The sequence below is a fragment of the Anopheles funestus genome, chromosome 3RL (assembly GCF_943734845.2).
Source record: "Anopheles funestus chromosome 3RL, idAnoFuneDA-416_04, whole genome shotgun sequence".
NCBI classification, from domain to species: domain Eukaryota; kingdom Metazoa; phylum Arthropoda; class Insecta; order Diptera; family Culicidae; genus Anopheles; species Anopheles funestus.
The window spans coordinates 38,351,826-38,375,259 of NC_064599.1; the positions used below are offsets into that span (position 1 = coordinate 38,351,826).

At 41.7% G+C, this 23,434-nt stretch overlaps 3 protein-coding genes across 7 annotated transcripts; 2 read left to right on the plus strand and 1 right to left on the minus strand.

The window, feature by feature from the left end:
• Positions 1-342: 342 nt before the first annotated feature.
• Positions 343-7,786, plus strand: LOC125767660 (uncharacterized). Of its 4 annotated transcripts, XM_049434465.1 has the most exons (5): positions 343-1,216; positions 1,329-1,588; positions 4,738-5,024; positions 5,102-5,180; positions 6,473-7,786. In XM_049434465.1, the coding sequence occupies exons 4-5, from the start codon at positions 5,144-5,146 to the stop codon at positions 7,708-7,710; spliced, it is 1,275 nt and encodes a 424-aa protein (XP_049290422.1). In that variant the 5' UTR covers positions 343-1,216; positions 1,329-1,588; positions 4,738-5,024; positions 5,102-5,143; the 3' UTR covers positions 7,711-7,786. The 4 variants fall into 4 exon arrangements, with proteins under 4 accessions (XP_049290422.1, XP_049290420.1, XP_049290423.1 ...); XM_049434463.1 differs by having other exon boundaries at positions 4,738-5,180; XM_049434466.1 differs by lacking the exon at positions 4,738-5,024.
• A 1,464-nt stretch (positions 7,787-9,250) lies between these two features.
• Positions 9,251-13,800, minus strand: LOC125767700 (transmembrane protein 134). Of its 2 annotated transcripts, none has more exons than XM_049434529.1 (2): positions 12,878-13,800; positions 9,251-12,425 (listed from the first exon to the last, which is right to left on the minus strand). In XM_049434529.1, exons 1-2 carry the CDS (start codon positions 13,069-13,071, stop codon positions 12,068-12,070), a joined length of 552 nt encoding a protein of 183 aa, XP_049290486.1. In that variant the 5' UTR covers positions 13,072-13,800; the 3' UTR covers positions 9,251-12,067. The 2 variants fall into 2 exon arrangements, with proteins under 2 accessions (XP_049290486.1, XP_049290487.1); XM_049434530.1 differs by having other exon boundaries at positions 9,251-12,383; positions 12,878-13,797.
• A 180-nt stretch (positions 13,801-13,980) lies between these two features.
• On the plus strand, positions 13,981-22,122 carry LOC125767593 (citron rho-interacting kinase). Its single transcript, XM_049434332.1, has 5 exons — positions 13,981-14,572; positions 14,660-14,757; positions 14,859-16,891; positions 18,570-20,797; positions 20,863-22,122. Exons 1-5 carry the CDS (start codon positions 14,320-14,322, stop codon positions 21,900-21,902), a joined length of 5,652 nt encoding a protein of 1,883 aa, XP_049290289.1. The 5' UTR covers positions 13,981-14,319; the 3' UTR covers positions 21,903-22,122.
• Positions 22,123-23,434: the final 1,312 nt, after the last annotated feature.

Genomic DNA, 23,434 nt, shown 5'->3' on the forward strand with positions numbered 1-23,434 from the left:
TTGCGTATTAGTAATTTGTGATAGGTCCTTTAACTTCTTTAAAGTCATTCGAGACACTTTTCGAAATCCCAGCACAATGCATAACTGAACTGCAACAGATACGAAAGACTAGTTAAAAGGATAGATGAAGCAACCAAAAACATTTTTTTGGGATAGAAAGAAATTGTGGCTCGGAAACCAAAAAAAAAACAACATTAGGACCGAATGTAGGAAAAGAACATCATACGGTAAACAAAACAAAAAACTTAAATAATCAATAATTTAGCAAAGTATGTACTGTACACAGAAGTTCACAGGAGAGAACGAAGGATGGTTTACGAATGTCGTACCCAAGTTCTTTCTCAGCACCACCATCATGCGATTACAGAGTGAAGTAATGGATTGTTGTGAAAGGAAAGAGGACAGCTACAAATGCAAACTGCTGACACAAATGAAAACAAATGTACGGAAATATATAAAAAAGAACAAGAAATAAACAAAAAAAAAGAGGCAGATGAAAAACACCCCTTAGAGTACAAATAGTGCTCTATAGTAAAGAAGCGAACTTTGGATGAGTTTGGTAAACAAAATATGCGGCAAAATGAAAGAAAGATTAATACGTACCTTCATGGAGCGGGTTACGCAGTTGATCCGTAATTACAATCTTGATTGCTTGGATTCTGCAAAAAGCACGGTATCTCTTGTTTCGACTATCGACTAGCGAGTATACTAAGCTTCTCTTCTGGCCCGAAGAAATGGCCTTTCAACCATTCTGCAACCTTCACCATGCCATCACTGCATATCTGGCTCAGCTTGATCATAGTTTACCATTTTTCATGTGCTGAAGAACATGCTGTTAAAAGATGTTCGAGACTAGAAGATGCGGCCGTGTGCAATACTACTTACAATTCCGCTGAACAATGATGCGTCTCCATAGTTCAAAATTTCCGCTTTCGTGTGAAATTGCGTTATGTTATTAGATGAACTCACTAGGTATCCCGTAACTTCCAGATCTTCTGGTCAACTACGGCTAGAATGTTTCAGTGCGATGAAGCGTCGTTACGCTTGTCATAGCTCTACTCCTTTGTGATGTAATGTGCATCACACAGTCGCTTAATACAGTATCGAAGTAACCATCGAAACTCTCGCAAATGATTTACCATCGCAAGCACAGCAAAGGGCGTAAAATTGTTTTACGATTTCATTAGCCAAAGGGAAGAAAACGTCTAACCAATCGGTACGGTAAAGGTCGCATGGTTTGATTGTAAAGCAATTTTCACTGTGAATTACCATGCGTCCTACAGTGTGCGTCAACCTTATGTCTACTAATTAAACTATTTTTATTCTAGCGTGTTTGTCCCTGCCGATAGCGATCGACCTTGTGATTGGAAGTGTGAAAGTAACAGAAGTAGAACGGTATATAGCTGTCGATAGCTTTATACGAGATGCTCGAAGTCCTGATGGTGACGTCACAACCGTTGAGTGAATGGACAGAGAAAGCTTCGTGTTGGGTATACTTTTTTGCAGATACTAAATGGGAGAAATCGAAGAAAGCGAAAAGGTCGTTGACTGGATCGCTAGGCAGTGTTTTGACGATGTAAAGTGGCAGGTATGTATATATGCAAAGCAGTGCCATTTATTTATTTTTTCCTCCTGATTCATTCTCCCTCGGCAATAAATTGATAGAATTGTTCAGGTATACTCCGAACTAAGGACAAGCTGCTCTGGTGGGTCTTGCACACGGTTACTCCTGTACTGCTCCGCAACGACAGAAAGCATTCCTTTTGCTTAGCTAAGTGGCGCTTTGTATGTTTCTTCGTTTCTTTGGTTAGCCAGTGTGTCAGTAGTGTGATATGGGAATGGACAGTGTGGTATTGGCACTAGGCAGTAGTAGAAGTAAGGTTGGCAGTATTTATTACCATATTATGGTAATTATTTGCCAAGTTGTGCGACAATCCGTGGCATGTTGAAATGGAGTTCGAGCGAATGAAGTGCCGCTTGGGAAAGCAGAAACTGTTCAGGTTGTATAAAATATTTACCATTGAAAAAAGAAGGTTTTTGATCTTTTCTTTACCGAGTTAAGCAATATTTTATTTAAGTATTAACATTTCTTAAAAAAAAAAATTTACATGTCTGAATTCTCAACCCAATTTCAATTCAAACTTAGATCTTTCTTATGTATTTTTTTTATATAATAATAGAATAAATAAGTAAAATAAGACTGATTAAAATAAACGTCTACCATGAGTGGTGCGTTTTGCGTAAATAAACATATCAATTCTAACGAGCACAATCGGCAATCGGCCATTATTAGGTGCAATCGGCACCTCAGAAAAAACCTCTCTATCGCGATTTAACGACATTAAGAAGCAAGCGCGTGCATTATTTGAAAATAATTTTCAGCTATACCAACTACATGGTTCCTTCAACAGTCCTTTACATAAGAATTGGTGCCCCGTAGTAGGTACCGTGTGCTTTGTTAATATTTCAACGTCAGCGGGAAATGTTTTAACGGTCGCTGGACCAGCATGTGGTAAAACTCGGGTTTCCTGCCCTACGTTTGCACAGATTCATTTTATGCTTTTTTGGCACCATTGACCATTCCTTTGCCGTTGGTAGGTAACTGTGGTGCGGAACGATTTAATTATGGGTCTTCTTCAAGTGCCCGGCGGACGAAATTCCCACGCGAATGTTAGTCGACAGTAGGACATTATCAAGATTGATGGCATTGTGGCGCGCTTCCGGTTCAAGTTCCGTGTGATGTTAGCGTTCTCTAAGGCGCACGTTGACATGTGTCAACCATGAGGCACTGTGAATCCGCTACGACACGTGGCTGTAAACTTTCATTTCTCTAGTGCCTGTATGTCCGATGTTAGTATTACTCCGTAAGACTCTACGGAGGGTTCCGCGCCACTAGTGTTGTGAAAGCAACGTATAATGTTTCCGTTTGCGCGGGAATGTGGAGAAAATGGAACGTTTTATTTTTTCCGATTTTCGAATGCGATAGGAAAAGTTTAATTAACTTACCCGTTATAACACTAGGTGGGGCCTAGGGAATGGGTGGGAGGAAAATAGTTTGTCGGTTGGTTAGTTTACCGTTAAATTTAGCATAACGAAAGGGTTTCCAGTTCATTAGCTACGGTTGATTCATTTGCATACAAACAGGTGTTTGAGTGTTATTTAAAAATATCATAAATCCGTCGGTAAATGTGTTGATATTGGAACGCTTCTTTGTTTTGATACTTCGAAAGATATAAAATAAATAGAAAGGTTCTTTGTTTTGATACTTTGAATGATATAAGATAAATAGAAAGGTATCAAGACTTATTTTTATCACGTACCCGGATAGTCTGTCCTTGCTACGGGGGGAAGGCACAGATGCGATTTGATACTCGATCGTGTCGTGTGGAACTGGCTCTGTTTATCACATGCACCACCGGGCTGCCCCATTGTTTCTGAATTACTTTTTCGATCAATTTATTCGAGATTACATGCTGAAATTTTTCTGGTAGATTTGCTAAAGTGATTTTCTCCAGTTTTAATTAAAATAATTTAGTGCAATCTATGGCTATTCCAATGTTCATTTTCCAAAACTTCATTGAACATGTTTCGGATTGATCGATTTTAATCAAAACGTTTTATTGCATGTTTTATTACCATTTTAAAAGTTACTTCAAAATGCCTCTCTCATAGAAGCGTTGGTCCTTATTGGCGTAAAATCTAGTAATCTTCTCTTCATGCGAGATAAAGGTCTAATTCTCTGAAGATGAAAATTAGAAATTGAAATGTTTACATCTCAAATTTTCCAAATATCGACTTTGTGAATCCAACTTTGCGCAAGTGATTTAAATCTGTTTTTTTTGGTGAATCTTTTTAGGTCCTGGGCGATGCTACGTCTTCCAACGTTCCGATGAACTTAAATTAAATCTTTCTTTTTATCGACATTTTCAACGAAACATAATGGATTGCTGGATTTGGGATGGGTTTTTACTGTGCTATGCATTGCACTACATGCGCCATAATCGACCGCAATCAAAAGATTGACATTTGTACACTGTACTCGTCCCTCCAAGGAAACGAATTCCACACCGGCCAAACATCGATGAGCCTTCGAAATTCTAAATATTATGTCTACGGTACACTCACCCAGACAAGCCAATGATTGTACATTATACCGGGTGGTTGTAGATCATCCGCATCGCTCCAAAACCACAATACCGGTCGCCTAATAGCACATAAATCATTCATTTCTGCATCGTACCACAACGCGCGCGCCCTCGAGGGGCCAAAGTCAGACTAATCGACGAGCAGGGACAATCTTTCCCCTTTACCAGTAGTTGTTGAGGTTGTTTTGTTTATTTTATTATCATCAAAAAAAGCCCAGAGTCCCCGTAGTTTCGTCCTTAGCAACACACTGCAACCGGATTGGAGAAGACAACTCCGACGTGTAAGGGGTCAATTGAACACCGTACTTCCGCTTGATCAATAGCGGTGCCGAAGTGGTTCGGTGGTTCTATCATCAATGTGAGGGTGCAATGATTTGTTTACGGACTCATGTTTAAACTCACTTTAACCCTTGGGTAAAGGATTCGAAATTTCTTTAAGCGCGTTAATAAAATGGGCATAAAGTTTGATTTCATTTTTTTTGTTCAGCACGGTTCTGCACGCACACAATTACAGCTAATCGATTAATATGTTAATTACGGATATTACGTTATTACATTACTAACGTCATTCATTTGTGTGAGGTTCGAACAGTACCGAATCAAACCCGAAAGGAAAACGCCGCACATCGAAGAAGGAAATATCGCGCTTGAAGCCGCGTAAACAAACGTGCGAAGGACCACGAAAACCGTCTTCGTGTCCCGATGGCAACCGGCATGGGTTCGGTATGGGCAAAATCTTTAGCTAGGCCAGGTTCAGTTGACAACTGACTATCGATGGAGCGAGAGGGCATCCTAATGTAACGGATCCTTGTGATGTGATAAACGGTGGAAAGTGTGGAACATCCTAAGCATAGCATTGCAGTGTTTAAATCTGAATATGTACATTAGCCAAATAAAACTGTGTGTATAAACCGATCGAGGATATTAAAAGCGGAATTCGTCCTTTTGATTTACAGTCGGAACTTATCACGGATTACTGAAACGAAAACTAAAGCATTATGATCGACGACGATGAAGATGACTATGACGGATACTGTGAGTAATGATTGAAACGTGATCACTTAAAGGAAAACCATGAAAACAAAACAGTCTCCCAGCGCAATGTTATCAGTAATATAAAGAGTGGTGGAAAAAAAAATTGGAATATTAGTACAACTACCTAGTTAACTTTACGTCCATCTGGTTAATACCAGCATAAGTTTACTAAAGCTATGAAAGAAGTAATTTTGTTTTTTAAGTATTAGATTGAGCACCGACCGTTTCTTGGTAACAAAAACATCGAGGGAAAACAGTCGTGCCATGTTTTGTGATACGAACGGCCTCTGAATGACAACATCAAGGCTGTTAATACTTGGTGGTACTAGAAGCTTCAGTTTCTTTCACAAAAAAGTGTTTTTCTTAATATGTTCTCCTTGCTGCTTAGTACAAATAGTTCAAATGATGTTTCAAAATTCAATCAAATTTAATACTACCAACCATATATAAACAAATTACTTTTTCATGCTCAGTCCAGCAAAATAAAACGCGACAAAAGGTATATTTTTGCGTGGATTGCCACTTACCGCAATTAATTTGCACGGTGAAGTGTATCGCGTGCAAATTACTTTTAATACATACAATCTCCCCTTAGAGGGTGAACTTCCTAAGCATGCAAATTAACAAACTGTACCTTAACCGCCGTTTCATATATTTAACGTTTAACGTAACGAAACGTATTGCATTTTGTCAGGTTTTAGAAATATCTGGTAAAAAAACGCGGTTTTCTCAAAACACCATCAAAATAGATATGAAAAATTTCTCGAACTCTCGATTGACTTCACCAGAGATGCTTCACACAATAGCCTAGTACTTATCGTAATTGTTTCGTTATTCTGTTTATTCTTAAAGTAAGTTTTTTTTTTAAATGTTTACTTTAGCTTTCAACCAAAAATAAATTATTCAACTGAAAATGTTCACCATTTTGTCATTAATTGTAAACGACAAAATCGAGTACTGGAAGATGTTAGTATTTTCTTTGAAATTATTTTCGATGTTTTTTACGATGCCAGTGGATACCGCAAACCAGTGTTTTACAGCACGCCGAAAAAAGGATTCTAAAACCGTAAATTTTTGCGATTAAAAGTACGTTTTTGGTTAAATTTTAAATATGTATGCTTTAAAACCGAAAGACTGCCCTCCGATATGAGGTAGATTTTCTTTTCAATATCTCAAAAATTATCCTTCTCAGTGCATATCTCCACGCAAAGAGCGTCACATGTGGTTGTTTAACTATTTGATTGATAAAAGGTACCTTTTATCTTCTTCTTCTTCTGTATATTTGCTTCTAGTTCTTCGACCCGCCAACGAGTACAACATAAAAGAAAAAATAATTCAAGCAAACCAGGAATCGTTCGCTATTCCGACACCTCCTTCCCCACGCCAACATACGAGCGGTGAACGGCGGGTAACCTTCCGGGAGCAGCTTGTCGACTACGAACCCGACGACTACAGCAGTGAGGATGATGGATACACAGGGGGTAGTGGTGGTGGAGCAGGAGCTGGTCATGGTCAGAAGAAACACGCCATTATCGAAACGGTAGCCGATGTGCATCGAGATGGCAGTGAGATGGACGGATCGAATGCGGACACGATCATCGAGGAGCTACACCTGGACGACCGAGGAACGACACCGGAACAGGAGCATGAGGACGAGGAGATAGTGGAAGAAGAGGAACAGCTAGCTGGTGATTACGATGAGGATGGGGAAGGAACGGATGATCGCATGGAGAAACATAAGACTGGCGTGGAGGGTGAATCGGCGGTGTCCGAAGAGGAGGACGAAGTAGAAGAGGAAACAGTGCTCGAGGAGCAAGTGGAAGAGGAAGAGGAGGAAGAACCGACCGATGGATCTAGCATGGACACGGAGATTCACAATCCGGAGAGCAGTGAGGATATTAGCAGCAGCCCACTGAAGACATATCGCAGCGAGGCAGACTCCAGATCCGGTTCTGGAGATTCTCAGGCTGAGGAGACGAACCCCGCAGAAGAGGAAGGGAACGGAGATAACGAAGTACATTATGAAGATGATAATGATGACGATGGGCAATATTATTGTGGCAGACTGGGTACAACGGGGAATGATGATGAACGCGACTCATCCTCCGACGGTGAACGTCCGCTGGAAGAGCATCGCGTGAAACGATCGTCAACTTGCCGCCGGAAGTGTTGTCGGCATAAGAAATCAGCCGGCGAAAAGTTACCGTACTACAATGGCTTCCGTTCCGAGTATGGACTGTCACGGGAAGAGCTGGAAGAGAAGAAGCGCCGGCTCGAAGCCCGACGGCAACGTGTTCGGGAGCGACAACAGCGCCGGACGGCGGAACAGCGACAGAAGGCTCAATCAAATGAGGAAGCGTTTGCGGCTTGGCTGCACGGAAAGTTACGGAACTCGATCAACAAACATCAGAACATGTACGACGTGAAGCAGAGCGGTTCTTCCGGTCGTCAACAGCAACAACAGCAGCAGAACCCGAAGTACCGCCGTCGGAATGGTATTCACACAATGCAGCAAATTTCCTACGGTTAGAAAAAAATTTGCCTGCGCTATGTGGAGAATGTTTTGAATAAAAATTAAAATAATTTACTTTTGCCTAGATCGGAAAGTTGGTGGATCTTTCTTGGGAATGCCGCAGCACTTTTTTTAAATTAGGACGGCCTTCAAAGACTTTTCGGGTTCGATGATCCGGAATTATTCGAAAGATATGTCTAACACATACGGGTTTCAAAATCGAAGAACGTTTAAATAAGGAAGACGACATTTTCACCATTGAGCTCATAAGATAAGCTTTTTTCGGTTGCAGTAGTGCGCTTTATCTTAACGCTTTCTTGGTGCACAAATGCACATGCAGCGAACATTACATATACAGATGGTAGTGCAATAGTTCAAACTTTTGTGCCATTAGCGTTACCAACAGCTAAGCTATACAATGGTCATAAAGCACGCGATACTTCCGTCAAGCTCACGATTCTGCTGAAAATATCGAGAGCCCTCATTGTGAGTTCGTTTTTTGTTCCATCGCAAATAATTAATTCGCTTCCCCATGGTGCCATTGCGTTACCCATGGCTGTGGTCAATTGGCATGCAGTAAACCCTAGCCAATTCCACCACTAACTAAGAAGGATTCAACTGCACGCCACCGTTTTATTTTCATTTTTGTATTTCAAGCTTCTGAGCACTTTCCATGCTGTACCTCTTACACATGCCGTTGTGAGGTTTCTGGAAAAGAAAAATCGTACCATGAAATGACTATTACTGATATTATGTTTGATATTACTACCATTATTCGCTAAGACAAATCGAATCAGCTGCAGTAATTTTCCGCATTGCTGATCGTGTACCTTTTTCCGTAAAAGCTTAACCTTTTGCAGATGATTAGAGAAGCTGTTCGAACGAACCGTATAACATGTTTAAATTATTCCACGAAAAGCCTCCAGAGTCAATGACTTTGCCTGGTTCGATTCTAAGCCTGGATGGTTGGCTAACCAGCCAACATGTAAAAGGTGGGGAAAAACAACAAAACATGTAAACGTAATTTAATTTGCATATTTGCTACACCTGTTTGCTGTTGAGTGTGTATTTTTGCAAGGCTCTTCGGAAGAATGCAGCAATTATTTAATCTGTATGGAATATACTTCATACGTATACAAATAATTAACGACAAATTTTAGGGAAGATTTCATGAACTATTAGTTCAAAAGTTCTTTCTTTATGCTAGTTTCGATCACTCCTACGAAGCTTTAATCAGGAAAAATAATGTTTACCTCCCTAATTCTTAGGAAATAGTAGATAATTATACAATCACTGGCGTCAGAAGTGAAGTGAATCGAAAGCCAGTTTTAGCCAGCTCCAGTTCAAATTGGGTAATAGATAGGACATTCATGTGATGAAAATGAATGAACAGGTTTGTTTACGAACACTACTCAGAACCATATCGGTCACCCTTCAGATGGAACCAATGTGCAGGAATTTTTATGTTTGTTGAGAAAAGAATAAAACATAACAACACCGCTTGGTCTAGGCTGGCCTTTCTTCAAGAATAAAAAAAACATTTCCATAGAAGTTTAAATTCCTTTTTAAAAAAACTGTTTATTCAAAGTACTAATAATACAATAGTCATTTAAATACACCGCTATAGGCGCACTAATATTTTACTAAGCCAGCCAAACGGTTTTACAATGAAGTATTTTAATTCATATAATTAATATGCCAGCCAATGTTGCTCTCTATCATATTTGATTGAGGAAAGTGTCGTATAAAGAGGGTGTATGTGTGTGTTTTATTGTGTATTTTCGTTTCTCTACTGCTGTGTGAGTATTTTCAATCTCTCTTTCATTATCCTTTATTCCTCTATCGGTATTAGCTAGCCGAAATTCAATCACCCTTTGCACAGTACCACCTCATTTCGTAACGGACGTAAAATGTACTTTTATATAAATGTATTTTTGATTTTATCGTGCATGTAAAGTGTACGCGTAAAAAATGTATCTTTTCCTTCTGTAGCCACGTTTCACTTTCTTTTCATATTTTCTGCACTCGCTTTATTGCATTTTATAATTTTTCAACTCTAAACGATTTGTTTTATCCTTTTTTGTGGCCAATGGGGAAAAGGTTTTGTTAAAGCTCAGTTTACACGGTGTTTATTTTATTAATTTTAAGTTTTTGCCTTGCTAGACTACTGATTTACCTGCAAAAAGAAAAATGTTTTTATTTCCAATATTTCCTATCAACTATAAAATAGTTCCATATTGTTCTTTGCTGCTTGTGTATACGGTTCTAAACAAATTAGTTGATAATATAAATTTTGTTTCATAACGTAGCGTTAACAATTACGTATTCAGTGCACTAGTAGATATTAGCAACGTAAATATAGTTAAATATATAATGCATTACTAAAGCATGGTGGTTGTTGGTATGAGCAAGAGAGATATAATAAACGAAACATTACAATAAACACCATCTGTGTAGCGTAAAGTACACGTACGTTACGCATCTCATAACACATTGTTTTGTGTGTTGTATTGATTTCAGTCCCATCCCCATTAAGTGCTAAATGTGATTTTGTCGCACGTTTCATTATTATTTCAACCTCAATTCAGCGTAAGAGACGGTTATCTCTTTTACTCTAAATAGCGTTTTTTTGCTTCCTAATTATCTTTATTCCGTTCCACTTAGTTTATCACAAGTAGTAGTTGACGGTTACGAATTAGTTGTATTGTTGGGGTGCGGCGTTGATCGAAACAAATCGGTACTACTACTTCGTTCCGACTTTCTGCACATAACGTTTTGTGTAATGAAACGAATGAAAAAAAGCACGCAACGCAACGCTTTGTAGTGCACATTAAGTTCCATATGTTTCAGAACCAAAGGGTTGTACAAATATTTGCTTAACTGGCCGAATGAGACATTTCATTTCATTTTCTTTTAGCCATAACGCACATAACATTAACGCCCGTTTGTAATTTAAATCTCCAGTATAATCTTGTTAGTTTATACTGCACACAACGTTACAGTGAACCGATAACTTTTAGCATTTTTAAGAGAGCTTTTTTTATATTGTTAGTTGTTCTATTGTTATCTTTCATCACACACTATATGTAGAAGGTGCCACATTTGCAGGTGATTGTATCGATACAAAAATTGGTTCCGAATGGGTGTGATTCGCTTCTTTTTACAGCTTTTATATGTATATAACACTATATGTATATATGTATATATATATATAAGGTTGAGCGCCCAGTCCCCGCAAATACTAAAGCTAAGCTGACTTTTACCATTTCCTTTTACAGCATACATAAGCACTTAAACTGCAACGGTGTGCAGGGAGCTAATTATAATGTAGTATGAACTAGTTTTTCATAAACTTGTTTGCTAACTTCGCATTCACGTACCGTATTACCACAGTTTTGGACAGTTTGTTTTCGTCTATTCCTATTTTCGATCGTGTATAGAATGTGTTATGTTGCTGTATTTTTTTTTTCTATTCTTAAAGGATTTTATTTTTGCATTAGTGAATTATGACACGCTGAGCTTTTTGCATGAAATACGCTTCTAATAGGCGTATAATAAAACAAAAGATAAACCAAAGGACAAAATTGTATCTATCAATCATCATAATCATCTGTTTAATATTTCCACCCGAGAAATAAAACTTGATAGAATGGCACACAAAGAAAGAACCAGTTTTCACAGCGAAAGTGAAAACGGTGTAAAAGAATACTTGCTATGATATAGCCGTGGAATTATACTGTCGTGTTGCTCTTTACAATCGAATAATTTATCCTTTTCTTGTAGTACTGAAAAAAAGAGCTTTGTTTCAAGTGTGATAACGTGGAAGACGCTAGCATTGGACGGTGCATGTGATATAAACTGCCGCTGCTGCTCACAACAAATGTATGCGGGCATGCAACAGTCTTCACATATCATCCTCCTGGGACTAATGTTTATTTCAACAACTCCACCAGGGTGTGTGTGGGTGTGTGTGTGTAAATTTTTGTATGAAAAAAGCTTCTCCCACCATTTGGGTATCATTCTCTATGCGGCAAGGGAATGTAGTATATAGCAAATAGCAATAGCAAAAACTGTTTACCTAAGCCGCGAGATAGAACCGACGATTTGAAGCTCATTTCCACTACACTGTCGGGTTGAGGGTATCAAAGTGGTTTCCTACTACATAGTGCATCGAACTGTTTCAAGTCTTTTGCCGATTGAGACCATACCTGGAAGTATCGTTATCGTGTTAGTTTCAAAATTGTCGTAATTAATCTTACCGCGTTTACCTCATCATACCTCATATCAGTACTGTCCCTTTTCACTGTTCTACTTCGAATTTACCTCTTACCGCTTATCTTCCTTGCTTCATCGTTTCGATACCCTTTTGTTACACTTACGTGAAGAGTGGTAAGTGATAAAAGTCGAATCCTCGATAGCCGCGAGCTGCCAACCAGATGTACACTACATGGTACGCACCCGGCACAAAGCAGATGAATCCAGCAACGAAAAACACCGCCGCCTGCGATCCGTTGTGTGGTTCCACTAGTGCGTACGCACCCATCGCTATCAGGCCGGTACCGATGATCAGGAGCGCGATCGCGGCTAACACCGTGCGCCAGTTTTCCCGCACCTTCGGGTGCCGCCAGCAGTAGGTGTACGATTCGCTGGACGACAGGTGTCCATACTCCTGTATCAGCGAATCACTATCCCTGGAGGTGGTATCATCGGTGTATTTAAGATGGGCTCGATTGCTACACAGCCAGCATTTTTGGGGCCAGCGCATTTACATGTCGTGTATGCGTGTTTGTGTATGTGCGTAAGAGCGTACATGTGTGTGTGCGTGTTTATGTTTGCATTGCATTACAGTTTAGCAGCGGTCCAGTTTGCCGGCACAGGAAGACAGAACAACCAACACCAGGATGTCCACGTATTGGACGCGAAGCAACAAGGATCGGAAGGAGTATTTGCATTAAGGTAAAAGAAGTCAATAAAGAAGAGGAAGAGAACGAGAGGGAGAAAAAGAGATACCAGAGAGTTCTAATATACCCAGTCTACACAATCGATCGTAAAAATAATGTAAAGTGTAAATTCGTTTTGTCCCACATCCGTTCTACTGTTAGTACTACTACTTTTTTGATAAAAAAAAAAATACACCCGGAAGCGGAAGCATAAGCTTTATAACATCGATATTTGGTGGTCTTACCTTTGGTCGTGAATTCTTATGGACACATCGTCCGGTGAACGAGCCTTCGCTCGCATCGGTGTACTGATGACGGTCGAACCGTATACCTTAATTACTTCGTCCGTTTCCTCTTCGAATGCATCATGTATTGAGAAGCGCTTGGCTGTATCCTTGCCATGGAGACCACGGTTGGCGCTCCCATTCTGTAGATTCATCTTAGTGCAACTGCTTGTAGATTCCTCGGAATGGTGAAATGTACTGGATCTACCTTTTGATTACCACAACTCGGCGACTAGATCAGATCGGACGTTCTACGTTTTCGCAGCAATCGCGATTATACTCAGGAGCATACTTATATGAACAATTTGGATTTCACTCGGCACAACGAAACGGTGGTTACGGCGGTTCGTACGGTTATTGTGCCTTCGTTTCTCCGTTTGCAGGTGGAACTTTTGCGATGCTTACAGCAACCAATGGTTCGATCCAGCAAAGAATCAGTGTTTCGTTTTTACAGCTGCTGTCGTGCAGAGACACTGTACGCTAAACGGCGCGGCAGATGAAGAAACTCATTAACATACATTACGCTGATCGAGCGAACGGCAACAGCGGCGATGACGCTTGTGTCGATGATGGCGCAGCAACTCAACAAGGACGGATTGGAGGCGAGCGAGTTTGATGCTGCATTGTGTGTTTTTTCGTTTGCGGGCGAAGAGTTTTGTAGCGCTTCTTCCAAGACGTTGATTCACGTAGCGGTTTTACTTTGTTTGTAACTTATAAGGACTGTCGTCCGAAAACATGGCGGACAGGAGTGTACGGGGTTTGCTGTACAGAAACAAGCAGGAAAACCATATATAGGCAGCTTCTTTTCGCCCACGTACAGGATCCAGGTGTGCGTGTGTAGAAAAGGTAAACTGTCAGCGCGAGCAAGAGGCCAGTAACAATAACAACAACACCTTTTGCTCGACGATTCTTGACAAACTACAGTGACAATCGCTTTGATCGACTCACTTTGGCGCAGTGGTTGAATTTTCGATGAAAGATTTCTCTGAATTCTGGCTTCGGTAAATTAATGCATCCATGCGTACATGTATAAAATGGTCTGATTATTTTTCTTCTAGTAAAACATTCGTTATCTTAGCAAGCTGTGCCAAATGTACAGCAAATTTGGAAATCGTGTGCGAGTTCTGAACCTAATTTCACGCTGTCAAATCGTACATTGACAGTTGGTTGAAAAGGCGCGTTATCTGCTGGCAACACTGTATGCTAATTGCAACGGTTTTTCAGAGCCTCCAAAAAGAGAAGCGCCAACCGATAAACACGAAAGGACGTGCAGTTGTGCTGTGATAAAACAAAGCTTTCGGTCACGATATCGCCTCATTCTTGCCGGAAAATGTTTGAAGAGTTGTAAATCGCCCGGAAAGTGGTTTCTTAGTTGGAAAGTGTGAAATTGTTCGTTTTTCGCGATGTCCAAACAAGAGAAAGAACAGAAGGCAATCGCCGTTAGGACAGCGCGTCTGAACGATTTGATACTAGGTCGGTCCAATGCTGGAGGTGACGCGCTATTGTCCCACGGAAAAGAGGCCGCCGATGCGGACCTCCTTGATGTTGCTCTCAGCCGGGAGGGTCTGCTGGATACGTTGCTTGTGCTTTACGCCGAATGTAGCAAAGATGCGGTCAAGAAAAAGGACAAAAATATCGCTGACTTCGTTACTAAATGTGAGTGTTCGTCCCTTTGAATTAACTTTCCTGTTATTCTAATTCGAATCTGTTAAATTTATTTCTTTTCATTTCATTATTGTACAGACCGTTCAATCATTCAAGAAACCCGCGAAAGACGAGTGAATGTACATGATTTCGATGTAAAATGTCTCATCGGCAAAGGATATTTCGGGGAAGTCCATGTAAGTGTATAATTCAAGGAATCTAAGCCTGTGATCTTGCAATGTGATGATTAATAGCGAGATTTCTTTTTAATCTCATGCATGTATTTTCTTTTTCCCAGCTTGTGGCCGAACGATATACGAAACAACTATACGCGATGAAAAAGATGACGAAAGAGTCCGTCTCGTCGACTCAAGTGCGTACTGAACGTGACATTATGGCTACAAGGCGTTCGGAATGGATCACACCGTTGCAGTACGCCTTTCAGGACCAGCATTGTTTGTATCTGGTCATGGAGTTTTTACCTGGTGGCGATTTGTTGAGCCTAATGATACGCGTTGGTGTGTTCGACGAAGATCTTGCTCAGTTTTACCTGGCTGAACTGACTGCAGCGCTGCATTGTTTGCACTCGATGGGATTCGTGCATAGAGACATTAAGCCGGAAAACATTTTGCTCGACCGTTTCGGACATCTTAAGCTGGCCGATTTTGGGAACGCGACGGCTATCAATGATGATGGCAGTGTTACGAGTCCAATGCCGGTTGGAACTCCCGATTACATTGCGCCCGAGGTGCTGCAAACATTGTCGACCGTTGGCCGTTCGACGCATACTGCCAATCACGACGTTACCTGCGACTACTGGTCGATGGGCATCATCGGCTACGAGTTCATAGCAGAGCAAACACCATTTCATGGGGACAATGTGAACGAAACTTATTCGAAGATACTCGAATATTGCGAAGGGCGTGTTACGAAGAAACTCTCCTACCCGGCGCACGTTTCCATCTCCGCCAGTTACCGCGATCTTCTTGGTCGACTAGTGACAAACGTGTCCAATCGTATTTCGTACCCGGAAATAGTACGGCACCCATTCTTTGGTGATTTGAATTGGGATCGGTTGCGGTACATGATTCCGCCAATTATTCCAACCGTTGGCAGCGATGACGATACGTCCAACTTTGACGATGTTGATAAAACTGGCAAACGTAAAGCGTTGCTTGGCCGGAAGCCAACGTATAACATCGCACGCATGAATGATTTTTCCGGGCACGATCTTCCTTTCTTGGGCTACAGCTACGTGCATGAGACGGATGCGGCAGGCATGTATCGCGATACGGACGAACACATGAAAGCGGCCAGGCTGACTGCAAAAGTGAAGGAACAGGAGCGTCGTTTGAAGGAGCACAGTGAGGAAATTCATCGTCTACAGAAGGATGTACTAGAGCGCGATCGTAAGATTGTCACCATGGCGGCACATAGTAAGATACTGCAGGAAACGAAAAAGGAACTGGAACGAATGAAAGAGTTACTGAAGGAGAAAACGGCGGAACTGGCCGCCACCCGTACCGAGAACAAAACTTTGCGCAACAGCTTGAAAATCGAGAAGGAAGAGCGTTTCAAAAACGATGCTACGATTGCCGATGTGGTGAAGCAGACGTACAAGAAGTGGGAAAAGTCTAAGCAGGCCTCCGATCAAGCGTACGAGCGACAGTTGGCTGAGAAGAAGACGGAACTTGCCGTAGCAAACGATAAGCTGCGTGAAGTATCTACTGAGCTAGTGACGCGGCTGGAGGAATGTCAGCATCTTCAGGAATCCATCGAAAATTACAAGGATTTGCTCAAAAAATCGAAGGATAAATTAATGACGGACAAGGAGAGCCTTGATCGCAGTCAGCAGGAGCTAATGGCGACTTACGATGCCAAAATAGCGGAACTACGGGCGAAATGGAAGGCAGAAAAAGAACAGCGGGCCATTCTGGAGGTGGAGGTGCGTGAGTTACGCGACAAGTTGCAGGAGGAAGAATCGACCGTAAAGTTTGTAGCGGAAAGAGAACAAAAGCTGGTCGACAATATCAAACGCCGCATGACGATGCAGCTGGAGGAAAATAACATGCTGCGCGAGGCGAAGCAATTTTCGGAAAAGATGAGCGAAGAAATGCAGAAGAAGAACGATCATTTGCGCAGTGAGATCTGCAAGCTGCAGGAGGAAAAGAATATGACGGTATCGATCAGCAGTGTGGAGAGTAGCCGCCGAAGCTCGCTGGTGTATGAGCAAGAGTTCAGAAGTGCTAACTCTAGCTTGCAGGACATGACGACGGTACTTTCGGGACCGAACACGGAGACACAGCTGCGCAATGACTTAATTAAAGCGAGGTAAGTTTAATCAATCCATATGACAATCCTATTAGACAATTAATTAGCATCTTAATTCGCTGACACAGACACACAAGGCGATGTATGCAATAGCAGTGGGTAATTGTTTTCGTTTATTTCTTGTCTCACCGTAGAGCAAAATATTTTGAGGTTCCTTTGTACCGTTTGAAAAACGGCGTTACCCAAGTCCGTGTCTAGGACTGGGACGGGACTTGGTAACCGATGTGGAGCTGTGGTTTCTTATTTCGCACAGCGAAATATATATTTTTTTTGTTACTAAAAAGTCTTTTCTCCTCTACTATATTACTTTCGATGTTTTGAATTATGATATATAAAAAAAAGAAATGTTACTATGAAATAAATTCAGCTTGGTTATATTTTGCCACATGCGTATCTGTATTCGTTCCAATCGTTCCAAACACTATACTACCTGACTAAATAAATGCAATTTAGTTCAGCGGCCTAGCACGGCAAGAATATCATCAAAAATATACCAACGCTATTATTAGTATTATTGACTCTTAATATTATTCAGCTGCTGGTTTAACAATTTTTATATTTAAGTGAAAATAGTTATACCAGCAGGTAGACAATGTTAACAATAATAATACTAATAATAATAATGATGCTATCTAACTGGTCTACTTCTACTTGCCGTTTTTAACGATCTAGCAGATCGTTATTTCATCTTGTTTAACGATCTACTATCGTTGCTATGGAGAGCCACCCCAGATGAGATCAAATGCCGAGATATAGTGGTCAAAAGAATGTCATAATTAAAGTACGATACAATTTTTATATCTTCTTCTTGGCTTAACAACCTCTAAGGTTATGCCGGCCATTTCTGGTGTACTAGACTTATTTTTACCACATATCATTCCTTGCTACTGTGGGACGGTCCGAATGGGATTTGATAACCGGTCCTGTCGTATGGAAGAAGTTTTTATATATTAAAACAAAATTAAATTTAACAACAATTAAATGTTCGGTGTTTTGCGGTATATGAGCCAGAACGTTAATTTAAACAAATACGTAACAACCTTAGCAAGCTTTTTCTTGAGAATATATGTAATAGTTTTAGTGTCATTTTCACATGTGTTGCAAGATAAACGGAACGAAAATGGATGTTATTTCTTACACAAAACATTTTATTTACGTGCACCAAGTCTTTTTGCAGGAAATGGTACATAGGTAATGTAAAGTAATATTACGTTTCGGTTCCTACGTTATGTGTTGATAAACCGCCCCAGAATAACCTAATTTATTAAAAACTTTTTGTTTGTTGTACCTAATTGGAAATGAAATTTCGAGTGAGATTTAGACAAAACATATTATAATTTTTTAACTGCTACCAATTCCTCAGCTAGCGAGACTTTCGTTCCCACGTCTGGATAACACATGGACATGGGTAAAGCAGTAATAGTAACCCAATACTGATTTGCAATCGTTGCCATGTTTCGTGTGATGCTACGCAATGCCTCTGTGTGTGTATGCGTGTCTTTTCAAATAGCCGTTTCGCAACTGTTCGATAAAACCCGTTATAATCACTGATTGTAACACACGGGGTCATCAAATGTGTTTATTCTTCTCCTAGCTTTGTTGGTGTGATAACTTCTGTATCCTGTTCTTGTTTTATATTTTGCATCTAATCTGTTCTATTCGCTTATTCGTCATGCAGGGAAAGTGAAAATGAACAGCGTAAACGGGCCGAACACTTAGAGGTAGTTGTCGGCCGGCTAGAGAAGGTAATTGATCAGCTGAAGGCAACTGGAACAGGAACATCTGGCGCAGAAACGTTGCTGGAGAAGCAGAAAGAATGCTTGGAAGATAAATTATCCGCAATCCGTGAGCAGGCAATATTGGACAAGCAATCGGCACGTACCGCAAACCTTTCGCTCTGGAAGCTGGAGAAGGAACTAGAAGGCTTACGTGGGGAGAAGAGCATTCTGACCCGACGCATCGAACAAGCCGACGACCGTGTAACGCGCATCCGGCACGAGAAGGAAGAAGTGGAGTTTAAAATGAAGCAGCAGCAGGAAACCATTACCAACAAGGATAAACAAATCGAGGATCTGCGTGCGGATATGACAGTGTTGAAAGGTGAGCTTAAGAAGGAGCGTGAACTTTGGAGTAATTCGGAGAAGGATCGATTAGCGGAGAAAACGGAACTGATCGAATGCTTAGCTAAGATACAAATTATGGAGGAAAAGATGAAGGAAAGCCAACAGAAACAGCAACAGCTGAACGATCGGGCCAAACTGTTGACGGTGGAAAACGGACGCTTAGCGAAGGAATTGCGTGAAGCTCAAGATGAGCTTGCGGATGCTACGGAATCGAGCGAAAGTCTTGAGCAACGTTTGGCTGCTGTTACGAAGAACTTCAACGTGCTGAAGGGCGCGTGTAGCATCACGGAAGCGCAAATCACCGAGATGGAGATGCTACTCGAAAAAGAATCAAAGCGCAACAAGGAATGCGGTGAGCAAATGGAAGCGCTTCGCAAACGTCTTGCCGATAAAGATAGCGAGATCGACCGTATCAGACACGAGGCGCAAGAGGAACGTTCTGGTAAAACGTTGAGCGAATCAAGAACCAATCATCTGCTGGCGGAGTACGAAGAGTTGCGCAAGAAATTTGAAGAACTCCAGCGGCAGATGGTCGAACAGCAGCAGGAACTGATCGAGAAGACGAGCCATCTGTTCGAGGTACAAGAACGTATTGAATTGTTGAATCACGATGCTGAAAACTTGCAAAAGGTGGTTGCCAACTACGAGCAGGAGCACTACATCCTGAAGGAAGAGAATTCACGCATTCTCACAGATTTGTTCCTTGCAAAGGAACACATTACGAAGCAAAGCAACGAGATGCGCGAAGAGCGTGATCTAATCGAACAACTGACCGCTGAGCTGGAGCATGTGAAACGGGTCCTGCAGGAACAGAAAACATTCTACACCGAACGGGACATCAAGAGTGAAGCAACGCTGGCGCAACACAAGAAACTGATCGATTATCTACAGGCGAAGGTGGAGGAGTGCAACGCACACAAGAAAAAGAAAACATTGGCCGGGTTGATCTTTGGCACATCGTCGGCCTGCGAACGAAAGGAAAACGTTGTGCCTATTGCTAGCGCGTCGAATAATGGTGTGCCGGTAGAATCGACTACTAGCTATCGGAAGCTGCAGGACGAATTGCAAAAGGAACGGACACGGACCAACCAGCTTAAAGAGCAATTGCTGCGAGCGAAAACAGATCTTATTGCTGCGGCAAAGTGCAATACGTTGCAGCAAAAACAACAGAAGGATGATGAAAATCTTGTGGTTGAACGAAGCTGTCGAAACGAAGATCGCCGATCGGCGACGACGGATCGTAAGGAGAAGGAAACGCAACCAACAACGGAACAGCAACGCCGTCGTACTGCTTCTGCAGCGGAAAAGCGTATCTCCACAGGAAAAGTACATACCTTTGATATGACGATTGAAAGTTCATCTTCGGTCTCGAAGCATCCGGCCATACTATGTGCCGCGTGTGATCGTCATATTCTTGCCGGTCATCCCTACTGGAAGTGTACGGATTGCAGCATTACTGTCCACCGGAAGTGTCGTGCCTCCGTGGTGGGTGGATGTGGTGAAAAGCGGAAGAGCGGAACTGGTGGAGCGGTTGCGGGTAAAGCGAATGAATCATTGGACGACTTTGCGGAGGAGCTCGGAACGGGTGACGACGAAGAGACCGACGTTGAGTCTGTTGGACAGGCAGCGGGACGCAAAAGCCCGGCATTTTCGATGACTAGTGCGGAGGAGAAAGCCGAAGAGGATCACTATGTAGGAGATTTGCTATTCAAAACGAAACGCCTCGAACCGAAGCTGTACGTAAACGATATCTACGAAGTCAGTGATAAGGCCGTACTGTTGGGTAAGTGTAAATCAAAAGCAGCAATATTTGGGCAGTTAATATTTTCTCTTTTGAATGATTTCCAGGCTGCGATACTGGTCTATATTCCTACCACATGGATACGGGAGAGGTGGTTCATATCCGGGGTATTTCGAACGTGCGCTTGTTTGCCGTTTCACCTGCCATTCCGAAGGCGATACTGATTGGTTCGGACGGTGAATATCTGTACCAGTGTGATCTGCGCCATCTTCAGAGCCGGGCCCAAGCATCGGCCTGTTTGCAACCGAAGTTGGAATCGTTTGTGCTGGATCTATCGATTGCAAACCGTACGCACAGTGAACCTTGGCATATTGTGCGCATGATGGAAGACATTCCGGACGGTGGGAAGCTTTCGGATGCAATCGCTATAGCAGCCACCTCGTCTCGGATCGTGATCCTAAAGTTCGATGGACATGCGGGCCGGTTTAAGCCTGTCCGTGGGCTCGATACGATTCTCCCAGTATCGACAGTACTGTTCACAAAGAATTCGGCCATCGTTGGGGCGGACAAGTTCTTCGAGATCGATCTAAGTACGTATGGAGCGGACGAATTTCTGGACATGTCGGACAACACGCTGAACGAAGTTAGAAAGTGTGCCCCGTTGGCTGCATTCCGTATCAACAGCAAGGAGTATCTGCTATGCTATCGGGAGGTAGGCATTTTCATTGACGAATGCGGTTGGCGTTCCCGACCGGGCAATTTGAACTGGTTGCAGGATCCGGTCGAGTTTTACTACCGTGAATCATGCCTGTTTGTAGCTCATGCCGACTGCGTGCAGGTAATGTACATTAGCAAGTCCTACATGAAGGATTTGGAATGCCAACAGACCCATGCCGATGATGAGCGGCGAGCATTCATTAGTTTACGAGAATCGCCTCGTCTACTGGCACCGCTGCAGTTTGCTCGTACGTCAATTTACGTGGCGTGTGAGTGTGGACCGGATCGCGAACAGGAAATTGTGTTGCTCGATGGACTGAAAGCACTGCGGACCGTAGGTTTCAGTCGATCGCTTGAAACGCTTTCCAGCCTAGCAACGGGAGCTGGACAAAGTCAGAATTCTTTGTCCACCATCGGGCAAGGCGTTTGAGAGTGGTGGAAAAATTAATCCGAATCGGAAACATCTTTGTATGTAAACAGTTTTCTTACCATATCAGCGTACCGTTCAATTTGGATTTTGGTTTTTCAAGTTTTCAAGTTTTTTTTACATTTCTAAAAATTGTTAGTTTTTTTTCTTCTACCTTTTGTTTCTAATACTTCCTTTAATAAATGTATTGACTTTGACAAGCCCAGCTGCTTAATTTAACAAACCTGTTCCCATATTTCTATGGTATAAACTATTTAGCAACACTTTTCCATTCTAAACGAAACTTAGACCGAAAACGATCGTTTTCAACTAAATATTAAACTTTAGATATGCACTACCTGTTATTGAACTGGAGATTGTAGAACTTAATAAGACTAGAACTAGCAAAGGACGAAAACGATAACTTAGTGTTAAGTGCTGAAAATTCTTGAAATATAAACATGCTGTAATGTATTGTAATTATTTGAATCGTTGTGGATGACTATTTTTTGACGAAGAGTTAACTTTTTAAATTATTCATGCTTTTGTGCGAAACTGGAACAGCAACAGTAAAGACAAATGTTCCCTAGACGAAAAACGACCAAAGTAGTTGTCCAAACTCGATAGGGTCATTCTTAAACAAGGGACTACGCGTTTATTACAATAAAAGAAGACAACAGAAGACGGGTTTTACAAAAGTATTCTAGATCTTATGGTAACATTGAGAAAAAAGTATTTATCATGCGTTAGATTTGCACCACGGTCTTGACCTATTACAGGAGTCCTCTGAAATGTTCACTGTCTACTGTCAATTCAGTATTCTGACCGTTTTGGTGCGTCTCCGAGGAAGTTGCTTCTTCAGGTGATCCGGAGGTTATGAAACTATCAAGACGAAACTAAAACGTGTAATGTACCAACGAGGTGATTTGAACCATTCAGAAGGTTATAGAAGGCCGTTGGTTCGATTATTGAAAGTGGAAAAGAATCAACGCGGAGCGGTCTGGTGGTGTATGTGATAAACGGCCCCGGTTCCACACGACAGATCTGTGTATAAAATCCCATCCGGACCGTCCCCCCGTAGGAAGGACTGGATATCCCGCTATGTGTTGAAAATAGATAAGTCTAGTACGCCAGAAATAGGTGTTATGCCGGTCGTTAGGTCAAGAAGAAACCCATCTCTTACTTGTTTTCACTACACTGTGTCCTTTGTCCATTGCAATGCTATACCTAGTCCACCAGATCATGACGAGTCTAATTCATTGCACGATGATGTTCTTCATTCCCGGCGCCTGCTCGAATTTGTAATTTGCCAATGATGTCTATGTTATCAGTATATACCAGGATCTAGATTGACTTATAGAAGATAAACTTCGAAGTTTCCGTCATTGAGTCGCGTTGATGATTTGATGACTCTGTCTAGCGGTAGGTAGACAAGCAGGTAACAATGGGCCCTAAGGGTTTTCCATCCACCATCATCTCCCATGTGAAGTTGGTCAATGATATTTGCACAAACCTGGTAAGCTTGGCCGGGATTCCAAAATAGTTAATTGTATCGT